Below are 16944 nucleotides of genomic sequence, written 5' to 3'. Positions count from 1 at the left end.
AGTAATTCTTCTGCTCTACTCCGCGGTGATTAGGCCTCAACAGGAGTATTGTGTCCAGTTCTGGGCACCACATTTCAGGAAAGATGTGGACAAATTGGAGAGGGTCCAGAGAAGAGCAACAAAAATGATTAAAGGTCTAGAAAACATGACCTATGAGGGAAGATTGAAAAAATTGGGTTTGTTTAATCTGGAGAAGAGAAGACTGACGGGGGACATAACAGTTTTCAAGTACATAAAAAGTTGTTACAAGGAGGAGGGAGAGAAATTTTTCTCGTTAATTTCTGAGGATAGGACAAGAAGCAATGGGCTTAAATTGCAGCAAGGGAGGTTTAGGTTGGACATTAGGGAAAACTTCCAAACTGTCAGAGCAGTTAAGCACTGGAATAAACTGCTTTGGGAGGTTGTGGGTTCTCCATCATTGGAGATTTTTAAGAGCAGGTTAGACAAACACCTGTCAGGAATGGTCTAGATAATATAGTCCTGCCTTGAGTGCAGAGGGCTGGACTAACTGACCTCTTGAGTTCCCTTCCAGTCCTACAGTTCTATGAATATGTTCTGGATCAGGCTTTGAGGTTGCAAGAGCAGGCCCTTACCTTTCACTGTTTATCCTGTTGGTTCACTTTTTGCATTTGTCCCTTCCAGTCCTGTGATTCTGTGTGAGAGACGTGGCGTTGAGTTTATCTCACAGTATTTTAGATCCGTACTAGGTAGTTGTGAGACTGCAATCAATTTCATCTGGCATCTACAGGATCCTTATTGCAGAGTAAAACTAAAGTGTGCTTGGGTGAATCAGAAGCATATTGAAGTGAGCAGGGGACAGAGCTCAGAGCCTGGATTTTCTGAACTGGAATTGTGGTTCAGCCACTGACTCAAGTCACTTAATTTTACTGCTTCAGTTACATCATCTGTTTTAATGGGGTTAATTTTACCTCCCTCACAGTTGTGGTGTTGGGATTAATTAGCACTTGAAAACATTAACTGTTAATATTTGTTTTTCTTTTTAAATAGCCATAGATACTCATTCAATATTCCTGTATCCTCTCCCTGTGACCACAGATAATAATGTCTTAGGAAACTTAGCAAAACAGCACTGGAAGGGACCTTCTGGGTCATCAAGCCCAGTCCCCTGCTATTGCTGACAACCCGATATCATCCTGTTCATTAATTTATCAAGATCCAGATTTATCAAAACTAGTTAGACTGTTTGCCTTCACTACCCCTAGTGGAAAGTTAGGTTGGGTAAGTTCTCATGCTCTTTGGATAGTGTAGAGGCTGCTGAACGCATTACACGCCTCTATGATATTCTGCCTGAGCCAAATCTGGCGCTTTATGGGCTCAGGTGCCTATGAGGGACAGGTGCCTATTGACGACATCTAGACACAGTGCTTTAGTTCTTCTGGCACTCTTTTTTCCATCCTGCTTTCGTTGGGTCAGAGTCCCAGTGGATTCCCGCAGGGAACTTGGTAGGCACTTGGAGCAGATGACCATACTGCTTCAGAGAGCATTGGGTGACCATCTGAGAGAGTGGAACCTGTTCAGTTAGAAAACGGATCCTTTCATCCAACTTGAATTCATACTATTTGATGTCTTTGATCATTCAGAGAGGCTTCTTCTGGATGGTATCCAATTGGAAGGCTGCCTAGGAAAACACTTTTCATGGTTAGAAACGTTCTTCTAATTTCCAGATTACATTTATTCATGACCAATGTATACCCCTTTCTTCTTGTACTAACGTCCTTTATTTAAATAGGTGTTTACCCTCATGATGTATTTACAGAGAGCAAGTTCTTGTGCTTGAATCCCAGCTTTTAATAATTCTGGGGGGCACCCAGCTGATTGGCTCTGCATGGCTCTCCTACCATACTCTCTACTGAGCTTACCCAGCAGCCACCAAAAATCTTGTTTACAAAAGACAATACTACCAAGAAAGAAGTTAGTCCCAAGGGGAGGCTCTGACTCTCCAGAATTTGCAGAGCAGAGTGGCTGGCTGCAGTTGACATTTCTTTCCCTAATTCAGCAATCTGCCTCATGAGCTCTACCTGCTGCTGGAAGTGTGCGTGTATATGGATTGTAAAAGTTAACCAGGCCTCTCTGCCCCATTGCCAGTCCCTGGAGCAGCATAAAAATGAAAACCCCACTATGCTGCAATGAGCCGGTATGTTCCTGCATACTAAGAAGCAGAAGTCCAGCAATAATTTTGAATTACTGTTTGCTCAGTGGAGAATTTGGATTCCTTGCACGGGAGGAGCTAACTCTGTCTTCCAAAGTACCACCACTGCTTCTTGACCATGTACCTAATAAATCATTTGCCTTGTCTCTTCAAGGAACTAACAGGCAAAGAGACCTGCAGTTTCATTGCCTAGGGACATGACCCATGAATACAACAGAGTCTCATCAGTTTCATGGTTTACTTTTAATATTTTAAATGAGCACCTGAAGGTGCAGTTAATGTCCTAAGTTTTTTCCTTCTCTGGAGGCCTGGGCTCAAATCTGGCTTATTTATCAGAACCAAAATGAGCCTTGTAGTGAGAGGGTTAGTCCACATCAAAGATCATAGCAGTAGCAGCTCCTGGTTAGGAGCAGTTAAAGTGTGTTGCAGGTCGTTACTGAATTGTGGTGTAAAGGAAGCTTGCAAAGTGGCAGCCTCCCAGTCTCTGGCTTCTGACCACTGTTGTCACTATTGCTTTAAAGAGCTCTTATTTTTAATTTAAAAATTCACTTCCAGGGTCAGATCCTCAGCTGGGGTCAGCTGTTATAGCTCCATTGAGACCAGCAGAGCTGCACTGTTTTACAGATCTGGGCCCCAGTTTTTATAAATAGTAACAACTTTGGGACCAGCACTGTCTCTTGGTTCTGTACAGCACCTCACACAGTGGGCCAGGACTAGCCTGCTTGGCGCTATAGGGATGCAAAAGATTGTGATAATACATGTAACAGTTCTTAGACGTGGCTCACTTCTTCTTGCTTATCCCTCCGGCAAAGCCTAGAGTTCTCTGTGACTAAAGCATCTTACATGCAGATGGGCCTCAAAACACTTTAGAAATGTTACTAAGCCCTTGTACAAATATAGGGATCGCTTGGCCCACCACTGCACTGGTGGAACGCAGCAAATGTTTAAGAACGGGGATTGCACAATGTCATCCTTACTTCAAGCTCATTGAAATCAATGGAGAGGCTTTGGAAGAGCTCCTGAACGAAGAGTAACTCTGTGTCCACTTGAAACTCCCCGGGGGCCTGGGATTTTACTGAAGATGCTTCTAAGCAACTGTGATGTTTGTGGTCTTCTGCAGTAAAGCTGTGGTATGTGCCAATATTGACCAGCAATCAAATAACGTTCTAAATGTTGAAGCGTTGCTCGACTCCTGTCTGCTTTTTATTTTATTTTTTATATTTTGGCCCTCTATGTGGGTGGGAACACGTTTGCTTGTCCCAGGATTGCTTTGTTAGCCCTCCTTCTTCAGAGAATTATTCTGTGTTTAGTGAAGGGCTTAACAAAAATGATGTGCTGAGCTGGCTGGCTTTCCAGCACGCAGCAATCAAGTTGTCAAGCCACAGGGCACCTTTTGCTGAGAGATGTTTCATTGTTCATCCATCAGAACCCAGATACCTGAGCGTCAATAAGCGGGGGCAGCAGCAGCAGTGGTGGGAAAAGGGAACTAACAGTAGAGGACAAAAACAGGATGAAGCTACAAAAGCCTGTAAATTTTGCAATCTCTCCTTTAGGCTTGTTGGCTAGTAAATCTTTCCTTGTTTATTTTGACAGAGGCCTGGCGGACCCAGCAACGTCCTCCGTGATGCATGTCTAGTTGCTAACGTCTTAGATCCCAGAATCAAACAGGAAATCATCAAGAAATTTATTAAACAACACCTCTCAGAATACCTGGTACTTTTCCAGGAAAACCAAGACGTAAGTGGAACACAGCATGCTGTGGTTGAATTTTACGTTTTGCAAAAGAAACAGATTTTGCTTTGTTGGCAGCTACTAATTTCATACTTACCCAGCTTGATTTTGTAATATTTGTTTCTGAACTAACTGTGTCAGAGATGAGTAATGACTTAATGATGTGCTATTGAGTGGATGATGATTTAGGAGATGTGGTCTTGTGCTGTACTTTTTCCTTCTACGCAGCGCTAGCAAGGATCCTGCAGCAGGCAACTGGTGGCCCAAGGGCCAGAGTTTGAAAGCCAGCTGAAAATGGGAATTCAGGAATTCCTAAACTCTAATCCCTCTGACTTCCTCAGGGGTTTCAAATTCCCCTTCTCTAAAACGGGAATAATATGTACCTTGCTGGGAATAAATGAGAGAATGGGTGAGATTTTCAAAAGCACCTGAGTGATTTAAGAGCACAACTCCCATTGACATTCATGCAGTAAGACTTGTGCTATTAAATCACTTCAGCACATCTGAAAATCCCTTCTGTATTTAAGCAATCTGAAGATGTGCTAAGTATTATTTTTGTTGTTCAATTCCATATGACTTCATTTCTTAGCCCCGCTTCTTCTTTAAACCACTGGAATATACTTAGGCAACATGTCTAAATATTAGCAGCTGCAGGACTGTACAGTGTTCTTCATCTCATTCAGGTCGCCTGGCTAGATAAAATTGACAGACGCTATGCTTGGATTAAACGTCAGCTGATGGACTATGAGGAAAAGTACGGGCGTATGTTCCCGCAGGAGTGGTGCATGACGGAGCGTATCGCCGTTGAGTTCTGCCATGTTACGAGGTGAGCACAAGCAGTGAATTTTGCTTAGGGGGCATACCGTAGCAATTGGTGTTTTTTCGCTGAGTTGGTGGCAGATCTATAAGGTTTTAAAATGCTGCTGCTGAATGTCTTTGTAAGTCACAGGCAGTAACCATTCTACAAAGGAAAAAGAATGCTGTTTAGATGATAATCCTGAAAGAGAATCACAGAAATACATTTAATACACAGATATTGATCTAAAAGGAAAAACAATTTCCCTGCAGCAGAGCTGTAGATAAGTAACGTGGTTGGGAAGCCTGGGACTGCCATCTCACAGAGCTAGCTCCTTGAAAGCCAATTCCCTCAGGAGACCGAAAAGTATGCGCCAGCCAACGTCCCTAAAGCACTTGTCCCTGTTGCTGTTCTCTGACCCCAATTATAAGCACCGCTCTTGTCAAAGCTTTGTTGCTGTAGGGTTTTCTAGCTAAGAACAGTACATTGGATGTAGGGGCTGGTGTCCTGTTACGCACAAACCTCACAACAACTGTGGGTATGAATTCTGAAACCTAATCTGTATGGGAGGTTAGTAGTTAAATGAGAATGGCTTAGGAATTAACTTGAGTTTAGTGATGAGAGCTGGCTCGCTATAGGAACTGGACTGAGTTACGACCATAAGCTTCAAATCTTTTTCTTAATATGTGCAGAAGTAATTGATAGTTCTCTTCAAGCAAGAAATCACATCCTTCATTTCCCTCCCTCTCCCTTTCAGGACAGAGCTGGCTAAGATCATGCGCACAAGAGCTAAAGAGATTGAGGTGAAATTGCTTTTGTTTGCCATTCAGAGAACGACCAACTTCGAAGGGCTGATGGCTAAGCGCTTCTCGGGGTGCACGCTGGCTGACGGGACCGTGGTAAGGAAACTTCTAAAGAACAGCCCTACAGCCCCAGCTGTTACAGGAAGAAACTCCCATCCTCCGCTGTAACTGGGGCAGTGAGGTGCTATAAAGGATATCTTTTGAAAGCCCTCCTCTGCTCCACAAAGGTTAGCCTAGATTGGAGAGCAGAGAGTTTGTGTGGTGGTGGGATCCTGGGGCACAGAGGACCCCCTACCTCTTGAGGTGAATGGTTATCCTACTTCACCTCTCCTATGCCTCTTTAATTAAATTACACCTGAAGCCCCTTTGTTATGAAGAAGCACCACATAATTATGCCGCAGTGTAGTCATCATGACACGAGTTTCTTGCACACTGATGCAACATCCTAACTGAACATTTCCCCCTCTTTTCAGTGCTCCTTTCCAATTACTGCCTGGGAAAGGTCCCATCCCGCCTTAGCTGTGGGGTTTACTCTTATTTGCTGAGGAAAGCGGCTTGGGGAAAGGACCCTGGCAGCTTGCATGCTGCCTTGTCTCGTTTCAGTGTTCCGAGCTCCGTCTGTTACCAGCATGTCCAGTAGCTTAGGGAGTGCTCCTGGGATTGTCACTCTGCTTTTTCTGCCTGGAATCTAAGTTGAGCAAGTGGAGTGCTAATCAAATGCTGCCTAGACAGCACAAATTCCAGATGTGGCTCAAAGACCGTAGATTTGAGGATCGCTGCTCCGCACTGTTCATCTGCGGAGGCCTGTTTGGACTCTTGTCTTTGAGGGAGCTGTGTAGGTGTAGTGGATGATGGATTGAACCATTGCTCTTTGCTGTAATGCAGTGGATGGTGCCAGTTAAAGGGGGAGTTCTTTAACACTGATTGATTGGAGAGTTCTTAACAATCTGATTTTCATTTTCCCAGAATATTTATTATCCAATGTGCTGTTAATTATCTGACTGCATTGGGTTGCTCTCATTATCCCTTCAGAAACGGGATGCACGGAAGCGATTATAATTGAAGAACAACAAAAGAGGAGAAAAGAGGGTTTGAAATAAGGAAAATTAATTTCTTTTCCTGGCAGCCTTTCTCCCACTTCTGATTCTATTTAGGGACCGTGAAGCCCTGGATTGCTGTCATCTGAACTCTTTTTAAACATAAAACAAAGCATGTAATTATATACGGGTATATGGACAATACACAGTGGAGACGTGTGGCAGAGGGGAGCCGTAATGCAGGACGTGCTGCAGCAGCACTCTTCTCATGTCTGTAGTTACCTGTTGTGTCAGCAATTCTGTCCTAAAGCCCCTGTTTAAAGAGGTTAGAACCAAGTCTTGCCAATGCAGTCTGGGCAAGACTTGGCCAATGGAGTATGTGGGCCCCTTTTGAATGGTAGGAGTGTAACCAATAAAGCCCCATGCTGGCTTTGCATGCTTTGTAGTGTTTGTGTGAGTTACAAGGAGCTTGCAGAGGTTTCCTGTGTGAGGGGTGTGCAGATGGTGAGGCACCACCTCACTTTCTACCAAGCCTGCTGGAGACCAGTGGGCAGAACCCTCAGCTGGCAGTTCCTTTCCTTGGAGCTTTTGTGTATCGAGTCATAAACAAAAGATTCCAAATAAAAACCAAGCAGACCAAGAACAGAATGATGCAGCCCAATTGCTGGAGCCCTGTCTAGCTTCTTGGCCTGTTACTTGAGCCAGCCATGCCATAGCCACTTGCTCTCTACCTTTCTGTGCCCACCCCTGTGGAAGTGTGAAAGGGAAAAGAGGATTTGTGTGTGGTTTGGTTAAGAGACAGAGCAAAAAACAGACCAGCCTTAACCCTAGTAACGCGAGATTGGTGCGAGCGAGTGGAAAAGAACTGAGAGAGGTTGCAAAAATGGAATGCAGACTATAGCAGAAATTGTTGAGAGAAATAAGCTATCAAGAAGGAATACGTATAAACAATATGCAGCTGTTGCTCATTATTGTCTGTAAAAAAAGGTATAAATGTTGGCTCTAATTGTTTACCTAGGGAGAGACCTGCCTAGGTGGGGGAAACCCTGTGTCCTAGTGCACTCTCTCCCTCCATGCAATTGCTAGAGAATAAAGTGTGTCTGACTTGCTGCACCCAACCTTAGAGTGAGAACTCTGTTTTTCTCCGACACCCCCATTACTTATGTGGCAGGCAGATCTCTGGGTTAACCCTTCATGCACTGGGGCTGGCTACCTTATCACACTCACATACCACCTGTGATTTGCCCCACAGCACAGTCTGTCTTGGCTGGCTAGGCCAGTTTGGAAACCATGTGATTTGGAGTCTCACATGGGGGATGTTCTCCCCCATCTCTATATTTCCACCTAGGCCTGACCAAGAAGTGCTTTACGGGGCTGCCCTCCAATGGGAGCCACTCCGCTCCCCTTCCCCTGGCTGGCGCTTCACCCTCTCTAGCCTCTTAGTGCCTCCACAGCACCATTCGCTCGTCAGCCAGCAAAGCCCAGTGCTGGCACTAGTTCAAACTCTGCTTCTTCCCTCTTGAGTGTTTAGCACCAGTTCTGGGCTCTGCTTCTAATGCTTGATGGAGCAGCGAGCAGAGTTTGAAGCCCTGAACTGTGACCTGCTGATCACCCAGCTTGCTGGCTATTAAAGATCCCAGGGCTAATTTTGGGAGAGTAGGAATTTGTTGTGGTATCATTAGCCAGAATTTCCCATCCTGAGGTGTATTGGCAGAGTTGTTGCAGTTGGGGAGCCCAGCACTGGAACAGAAGGGCATGCTGCATGTCGGGAGTGAGATGCATTGATAGAGCAGAGGAGGAGGATGGACAACTAGACTTTAGTTCTCGCAGGAGGTCAGGATTGAGGTGCATTGCACGTAACACTTGGCAGTACTCTTCACCGTCAGTCTTTCACTTTTATTGAGCCCTGAATTCACCTCTGCATTTTTACGAAGCAGACCCCTGGCTGATACTTGCTTTCGATGTTCTGTGGTCATCGGTGAGCTGTAGGTTTATTCCCATAAGACAATCGGGCAGTGAGGGGAGACGCAGAAAGGGTTTAGGAAGGCAAAGCGAGAATGCAGCAATGTGGTTGATATCCCAAAAGGAAACTTTCTCTCCCTTTACTGACTTTCTTTTTTTTAACAGAAAAAGGCAGAGCTGCCACCTCCCTCCACCAACCCATTTCTGGAAGATGAAACTGGGACAGAGACAGACGAAACTGTGATAGAGAAAGGTGATATAGACAGAGTAAGTCTTCCAAGTTCCTTATCTGCAAACAAAAGAGTCCCAGTTTCTGAGACTCCCTGGAAGTCCCTAAGCTTTTTTTTCCAAATCTGTTTGAGAAGTTCTTTGTCATTGCCACATGCTTAGCGTGAGCTTGGTCCAACAAATACTTCGCAGTAATGGTCCCTCACTTGACACATCTCCCCATGTGACTTCAGGTCATAGGTGCTCACTTTATTGAAACAAACCGGTTTTACTCCTCCAGGGTAGGGAGAATGAGCTGGGTTCTACTCTACCTGCATGTCACCAACAAGGTCAGCAGCTGAAGCGTAACTGCAGAACCTTTACTGACAAGACACCAGAATACAGTTGGGTTTTCAGATCCTAGATGATATTTGCTGTGCTGGCCATTTGAGAAATGATATTTTGCTTTGTCAGCTGAGCAAATTAAATCTAGAACCAGTGAATGAGAATAAATACGGGAAGCTCATTATGTATAACTTTTCACTTTCACTCCAAAAAATATGGGTGGAGGGATTTTTCTCTTGTTTGTTTTTTCTCCATTCCCTCTCCAGGGATGGGAAAACGAAGCACTTCTGTAACACTTTTCATCTTCAGCGCACTATACAAACAGTAAATGAATGTGCTGGAAGTGGTATTGTTTGTTTTAATAGGCACAGATCTCAAGGCCAGCAAGCCGCTTTATTTTGCTCTGTACAGTTGAAGATTGCAGAGCGTTAATTGTGAGCGGCTTGGGGCAGGGACCATCTTTTTGTTCTGTGCTTGTTCTGGTCCTGCTCCGTGACTGTGGATCACTGAAATGCAAATAATTTAATAATCATGATGATGAAAGTCCTGAAGTAGATATGTTTTAAAACAAGGATTCGTTTCTCCCAGTGGGATATTACCTTGATGGCCTTGGCGATCAGGAATCTGGTTTGAGGTCCAGCCTCCTCAGCTTGTATGGGCAGAAAATGATCTGGAGGCAGGATGTTGTGGGCCAGGGGAGGTGTGAGCACAGTGTGTCCTTTTGGAACGGCCCTTTTTACTAGTGGGACGTGTGAGCATTGACTCGTTCCTGTCTATCCTATGCTGGCTAGGAGAAAGCCAGCCATGAGGAAAGGTGTTGGGGAGGGAGTAGAGTGTAGGAAAAACTGAGGGGATTCTTGGGGATGCCAGAAGGCAGGCGAAGAACTAAATGAACTGCAGAACCATCCCTGTTTTTAACGAACAGCTGAATGTACTAACTTGTCAGAAAGCAATTCAAGTATTTCTGAGCAGGGAATTGTCTAGTTCCCAGCGTGCAAGGAAGTTGGTTTCCTTCCTGGCATCAAGTCTGTGCCAGCCTGTCCCGCTATTCCGTGTAGTGCTGCTTGTGGGGGAGGGAGCCCCACTTCTGGCATTCCCCAGATTACTGAATGGCACCATGATTGGCTGGAGCTGTGAGAGCACTCAGCAAAGCCTCGCCCAGCTGAGGCACACCTGGGAAGGAGGTTTGCTCCTAGGCAGCACTCGGTGGCTAACACTTGCATATTATATATTTCACTCGCCTTTGCTGGCAGGAGAGGAGCAGAAAAATGATACAGTGAAGGTGGAGGGGGCTGGGAGGCAGAAAGGCTCGAAGATATTGGTGCTGGTGACTGAGGACATGTGTAAGTGGAAGAGAGCTACTAGAGGGAGCAGAAGAGTGAGGGGAAAGAAATCAAAGAAATCCACCTTAAAAAGAAACCCTTCTGGTGATCCTAGCAGTTAGATTTAATCTGTTTACTTTGGATAGTAATAAAAGGAAACTGGGCCAGCTGCAGACCTCCTTACTGTGACAACAGTAACCTTTTATTATTCCATCAAACTCCAGGAGGAAATAGCTTAAACATCTGCAGCTCTTGGACAGCATTCATGCACTCTGAAATACTGCTTCACTGCTACTGTTAGAAGATTTAGTATTCTGTCTCTCTCAGCCATGCAGGATGATGCAAAGACAGAGAGAGAGACACAAACACACAACCTCTGCTTTAATACGTAAACATCACTAGCCTAGTAAATCCCTGATTCCCTGCTGCACAAGGTGGTCCTGTCAGAGCTCCTGAGACCTCTGGGAACGGTGGGTTTTAGAAATGCCATCCATTGCTTTCTTCCTGAAGCTGAGGAATGTACACACCCAGCTGGAATGCACGGGCGCTGGCAAAGCACAGGCTCGGGGGATGCTGGGCAGTTGCTCTCTCCCAGAGTCGTAAAAGCTTCCATTCCCCAATGTTGTTGTTCGTGAAAAGGTTAATGAAACCAGGTTCATGGAGTGTTCTGGCCTCCATAAATCATTGGTTCACGTAGGCTTTGCAGCCACACGTTATTACTCATTTTTGTGTGCGCTTGTCTTAATTATTTCTCTGAAATGCTGGCGTTTCCAGTCTCTGTGCACATTCCACAGGTGACCCAGTGCCTCCTTGTCTGTTGTTTAGGAAGGCACGTGGGAAAGAGCTCTCTAGTTCCTTTTCTTAGGGTGAAAAGGCTTTTTCAAAGCGGAAAACTCAGCTCTTCATTGGCTGGGCATTGGACCCAAGTCTCTGGCACTGAATCACCAATGCTTTCTTTGCAGGCTGTAATTGTCTGGTTGCTAAGAAATGGAGACAACAGAAGAAAGTGTCAATATCAACATTTTAAAATTCTAGATATGGTACAAATATTTGGAGCCTTTAAAGCCCCAATTCAGCATTGCCCTTAAGCATGTGCGGAACTTTAAACACACGAACAGCCCCAGTGAGACATGCTTACACTCTTTGCTGAATCAGTGAATGAGCTGGGCTTTGGAAATGTAGATTCACAGAAAGGAGGAGGTGCCATGGTTGTGAGTAAGGCTCGGCACTTTAAAAATATTTTATGTAATAAAATAAGAATAAGACAGATGACCCCAAATTGTGCATGTACTTAATGTTGCAAATCTGATACGAAAAATAGTAGTAGTAGTGATCATTTTAAAACATAACCTCCTTCCGCCCATAAAATATGTTGTCATAGTGAAAGAGATCATACAGCCCTCTGTGCATTGATAATTGCAACTCTGGGAATTGTGATCTGCTTACCTAAATTCCACCTTAGTGTAGCGTATTTCATATCTTAAAATGTAGGCATGTGTTCATTGTGCTTTTAATTATATTTGGTGAATCATAGAATATCAGGGTTGGAAGGGAGCTCAGGAGGTCATCTAGTCTAACCCCCTGCTCAAAGCAGGACCAGTCCCCCAATGGCCCCCTTAAGGATTGAGTTCACACCCCTGGGTTTAGGAGGCCAGTGCTCAAACCACTGGGCTATCCCTCCCCCTATAGTAATACCTAGCTCTTATATAGATCTCAAAGCACTTTATAAAGGACATCAGTATTATCATCTGCATTTTTACACATGGGGAAATCAGTGCACTGACTTGCCCAAGGTCACGCAGCGCTCCAACAGTGGGAATTGAACCAAGGTCTCCTGAGTGCTAATCCAGTGTCACATCCACTAGACTATGCTGCTTCCTTTTAAACAGCTGCTGTGCCCATCTCTGATGGGGATAGTGTTTCCTTATCATTAACCAATCTTTACAACATCCCTATTTATTTGTAAAGTGCTTAGAGAGCCTCTGTTGAAAGGCGTTATAAAAACACAAACTATTCTGTATTGTAAGAGAACTCTACAAGTGAAAAGACAACTCTCAGAAAGATCATACTTTTATTTTACTACATGCTAGGAGGGGTTGAAAGCGCTTGGGAGGACAAGATGTGAATTCAAAATGTCCTTGACACGTTGGAGAATTGGTTTGAAATCAACATGATGAAATTCAGTGAAGACAAGCATAAATTACTTCACTTAGGAAGGAAAAATCAAATGCACAACTACAAAATGGGGAACAACTGGCTAGGTCGTAGTACTGCTAGAAAGGATCAGGAGGTTATAGTGGATCATAAATTGAATACAAGTCGACAGTGTGATGCCCCCTACGATTCTAGGGTGTATTAACAGGAGTGTTGTATGTGAGATGCGAAAGGTAATTGTCTTGCTCTACTCGGTGCTGGTAAGGCCTCCACTGGAGTATTGTGCCCAGTTCTGGGCACCGCCACGCTTTAGGAAAGATGTGGACAAATTGGTGAGAGTCCAAAGGAGAGCAACAAAAATGATAAAAGGTTAAGAGAACCGATGAGGAAAGGTTAGAAAAACTGGGCATGTTTAGTCTTGAGAAAAGAAGAATGAGGGGGACGTGATAAGAGTTTTCAAATATGTTAAGGGCTGCTATAAAGATGACGGTGATCAATTGTTCTGTAAGTCCACTGAAGGTAGAACAGGAAGTAATGGGCTTAATCTGCAGCAAGGGAGATTTAGGTTGGATATTTGGAGAGGCTTACTAACTATAAGTTAAACTCTGGAATAGACTTCCAAGGGAGGTTATGGAATCCCTGTCATTGGAGGTTTTTAAGAACAGGTTGGACAAACACCCCTCAGGGACAGTCTAGGTTTACTTGGTCCTGCCTCAGTACAGGGGGCTGGATTTGGTGACTTCTTGAGGGCTCTTCCAGCCTTACACTTCCATGATTCTATGGACATCTTATGATGTGAAGGGTCCGAACCAGGTTATATATGTTGTTAGCAACACTTCATCTTTCAAAGCAAATAAACCAGGCAACTAAACACACAAGAATATTGCTAGATTGGGGCAACCATGACCCTCTGTACATTGCTGGTTATCTAGCAATAGAGTTCTGGGTTACAATAAAGTTCTAAAGAACATAAGTCCTGGTGTGCTATTTTCATTGCTGTTTTCTGTAGAAGTTTGATGGCAGGTTTGCAATCATTGCTCTAAATGGTTTTGTTGCAGCCCAAGAAGCCGAAGGCCCCAGACAACCCATTTCATGGCATCGTTTCCAAGTGCTTTGAACCTCACCTCTATGTATATATTGAGTCCCAGGACAAGTGAGTAACAAGCATGCACCTTTTTTTTGTCTTGACTTATTACGTACTATGGCAAGTTTTCTCAAATTCTGCTTTGCTTGCTTTAATCAGCAACAGTAGTGCCGCCACTCCATCTCTTAGAAAGGATGTGATGTACAGAGATGGGCCTCCCAAAAAAAAAGAAATTGCAGAGGGATTTTTGTGTTTAGGGGACACACCACGCTAGAAAATTCACAATGAAAGGTGGCCAAAATAGGGCTCACCAAGTCCTGTAATGCAATATGTTGCTTCCTTGCTGAGAGATGTGACTCTCAGAAACTACAAGTCCCAGCATGCACCATTTTGACAGTTTGGGCTGCCAAACCATATTGCAGATTCCATTAATTTCCGCACCCCTTGCTTCCTTACTTAAAAAGGAGAGTGGCTACCATTGGATGTTTGTATTCAAATCAGGAACAGAATTTAGGCTTCTGGTAAGTTACTAGTGTGGCCTTGGATTGGGCAAAGTTTGAACGCCTCTGAGGTGATTGGATCATGGTGTTATCTCTAGTCTCATAGGCTTGGAGCAGTGATCCATGTTGGTTTCTTGGGAAGCAGGCTTTTCTCTCGCAATATGAGCAATGAAGACTCAGAGCATAGTCAACTGCCCCTCCATGATAAATGCTCATCTTTCATCTCATGTCCTACACCTATAGTTTTGCTTATTAGTGTTTTGCAACTCTCTTATTCTTGCTGTGCGTGGGTTTACCCCTCTGTAAAATGGATGTAACATCTACCTTACAGGGGTGTTCTGAGATTTGATTATTTGTATAAAGATCTTCCCAGGAAGCATCCTACGAATGTGCTAGCTATTATCAAATGTGTTTTCTGTCACTCCCAGCCCATCGCTTTGCTTAGTGTCTGTGTCACTGTACACTATTAAAGCATCATCATCGTTTCTGACTCGCTGCAGAATATTTAGAGATCCTTTGAATGGAAGATGTTCTAGCGTTGGGGCTCTCAAACTTTTCCATAGGCTTGACCACATCTTCATAGACAGTCTCCTGGGCACCTCCCCTCCCATTGGTGATCAAATAACGTCCCTGTGACAACTGCAGTGACTGATTAAGGGAAAAGTGATAATGGGAAAGTATTTAAAATAGTTTAGCTTCTTTTAATATAACTTAAGGGCTGGGGGAGCGGAGGAGGAATCACTATCATGTGACCAGCCAGCTCCCTGAGGGCTACCAGAAGAGAGAAAAATGAATGGACTTAAACTGGATTAAAAAAAACAACCAAGGAGTCCTTGTGGCACCTTAGAGACTAACAAACTTATTTGGGCATAAGCTTTGGTGGGCTAGAACTCCACGTTAAACTAGATAGAGGCTCATGGTGGTGATATAATTATTATTTAATATTCATATGATCATAGCCCTAGGAGCGCCAGTCATGGATCGGAACCCCGCTGTGTCCCAGTTGCATTGAAATGCCAGGTAGCAATCCTGGGTCAGTTTTTTCCATGTCCCATAAACCTTTTATGCTTTAAAAAACAAGTGCAATAGCCTTCCCTTCTGGGGCTAGACTCCACTCGCCCAGCAGAACAAAGGGAAATGTCTTTTTTCCCTCCCTCTCCGCAAGCTAAACACCAAAGTGTATGAACATTCCGCTCCCCTCCCTGCCCCCTTTGGCCAATTCAGTCCCCGTTTTCGGTAATCCTACCCCACCCTGCTCCTGCTCTCACAACATTTTTTTCCTCCTATTTTCTTCCGCGGTCCCCAAGATGTTTTACATTAGCTTTATAGCTGCAGACAGCAGGGAGTTCAAAGAAAAACTGCCACATTAGCCAAAAAAAAAAAAAAAGCTTGCTTTTCTGTACAATCTTTTCTCCTGGGATTGAACTTTTGAGGGGTCTGTTTGAGTGATATCTGCATAGGGGCTGTGTCTCAGACAATTAATTGGGTATTTGGGCAGCAAACAGAAAGGATGGTGGAACAGAAGTGTTGTTTAGTGCTCCCTTAGTTCGTGGCAGAACGCAGCTGGTTCCTTTTCTGCTGGAAAATTGTTTCCATACCAGTGTGAAGAAACATGGTGCCAACATCTGTAGCAGTTTTGCAGGAGATACCTGGAAGAAAGCCTTTAAAGACTAGTGTTTCTCCCCCCCCCCTCCCCCAAGCTTGGTTACAATTCGAATATCAGGCATCGGATTGCACTTCAGTCTCTCTGGGATATAAGTGTCTGACTCCTATGCACAACTTCTTTGAGCGATGTGAATAGATATAATGTTGGAAATAAACAAAGCTATATTATAGCAGAGCAGTAGCTCTGTTAAAGTTGAGACCTGCTAACTATTATCAACCAATATTTCTAAATCCTCTAAAATCCCCACACACTCACACTGTCTTGAAAATCGCTGTCCCTTGTTGTAGTCCAGCAGAGGGTTAGTGTTCTGAATGTGGGGTCACTTGCGCAAGGAGTTCCAGAGGTATCCGATAGTGTGTTATACCCTACAATTGACCTGGACTACTTAATGTTATTTGCTCCTACTACCAAGGTGATGCATGTTATCTAGATTGAACAAATTGGCTTGTTAAACACAGTGTGTTCTTTATTGATATTGCTTCATTGCTTGATATCCAGCTCTTCTTCATGAAGATTGTGCATCCTCCCATTCATCTAATGAAGAACGAAGCACTGGCTATTAATTCTGTCCTTGCTTAGCTGACAGCTGTGTCGTGATAGCACTAACTAGGAACTTGTGTTAATTGCATACTGTCATAGATCTAGAAAAAAGTACTGACGTTCTGAAGACCAGGCGAGAGAGCAAATCAAGAAAAGGGGGAGCATGCAAATAGAAGGGTTTGAGTCCAATAGAAACAGAGTAAAATTCTGCACTTGAGTGATTTCATTGCAGTTTCTCTCTCTTATCCCGTTTTGGAAAATCTGCTCCTAACTAGTGTGCCGTTGTTTGGAGAGGCTTCTCGTTTGCATATGGAAATAAAGATGTCCTGTCTGCAGCAGTCTCATTTCCAAAACCTGGATAGGAGAGATTCCTTTTCTGTCTCTCTCTTGCCTTCTTCACGCTTCAGCTCCTAATGGTAGGGAACAACTTTTCCCTATCTGGTGCTTCACACTGCTGTGAGGCCAATATGTTGCTCCCGTGGTGCGTTGGCAGAAAAGTGCCTATTTGTTCACAGTCCAGCTGCCATGAGTTTGCCAACTGCCAAGCAACAGCTGCTGCAAAGAATTGTCACCGTCTCCTGGCTCGTCAAGGCCGAAAAGCACATCAGTCCCCAGGGCCGGCTCCAG

The 16944-nt window shown here is 44.3% G+C and overlaps 1 protein-coding gene across 3 annotated transcripts in view; it reads left to right on the top strand.

Annotated features, from left to right (window-relative positions):
- VPS53 (VPS53 subunit of GARP complex) overlaps nt 1-16944 on the top strand; it is a 109730-nt gene that overhangs the window by 46096 nt on the left and 46690 nt on the right. For all 3 annotated transcript variants that reach the window (XM_044993371.1, XR_006574312.1, XR_006574311.1), the window contains 5 exons: nt 3764-3907; nt 4585-4727; nt 5455-5596; nt 8665-8766; nt 13586-13680. In XM_044993371.1, the coding sequence (XP_044849306.1) occupies nt 3764-3907; nt 4585-4727; nt 5455-5596; nt 8665-8766; nt 13586-13680 (626 nt within the window). The remainder of the gene's footprint in view (nt 1-3763; nt 3908-4584; nt 4728-5454; nt 5597-8664; nt 8767-13585; nt 13681-16944) is intronic.

Source organism: Mauremys mutica, chromosome 19 (assembly GCF_020497125.1).
Source record: "Mauremys mutica isolate MM-2020 ecotype Southern chromosome 19, ASM2049712v1, whole genome shotgun sequence".
NCBI lineage: Eukaryota > Metazoa > Chordata > Testudines > Geoemydidae > Mauremys > Mauremys mutica.
This window is presented reverse-complemented; position numbering and strand designations above follow the sequence as displayed.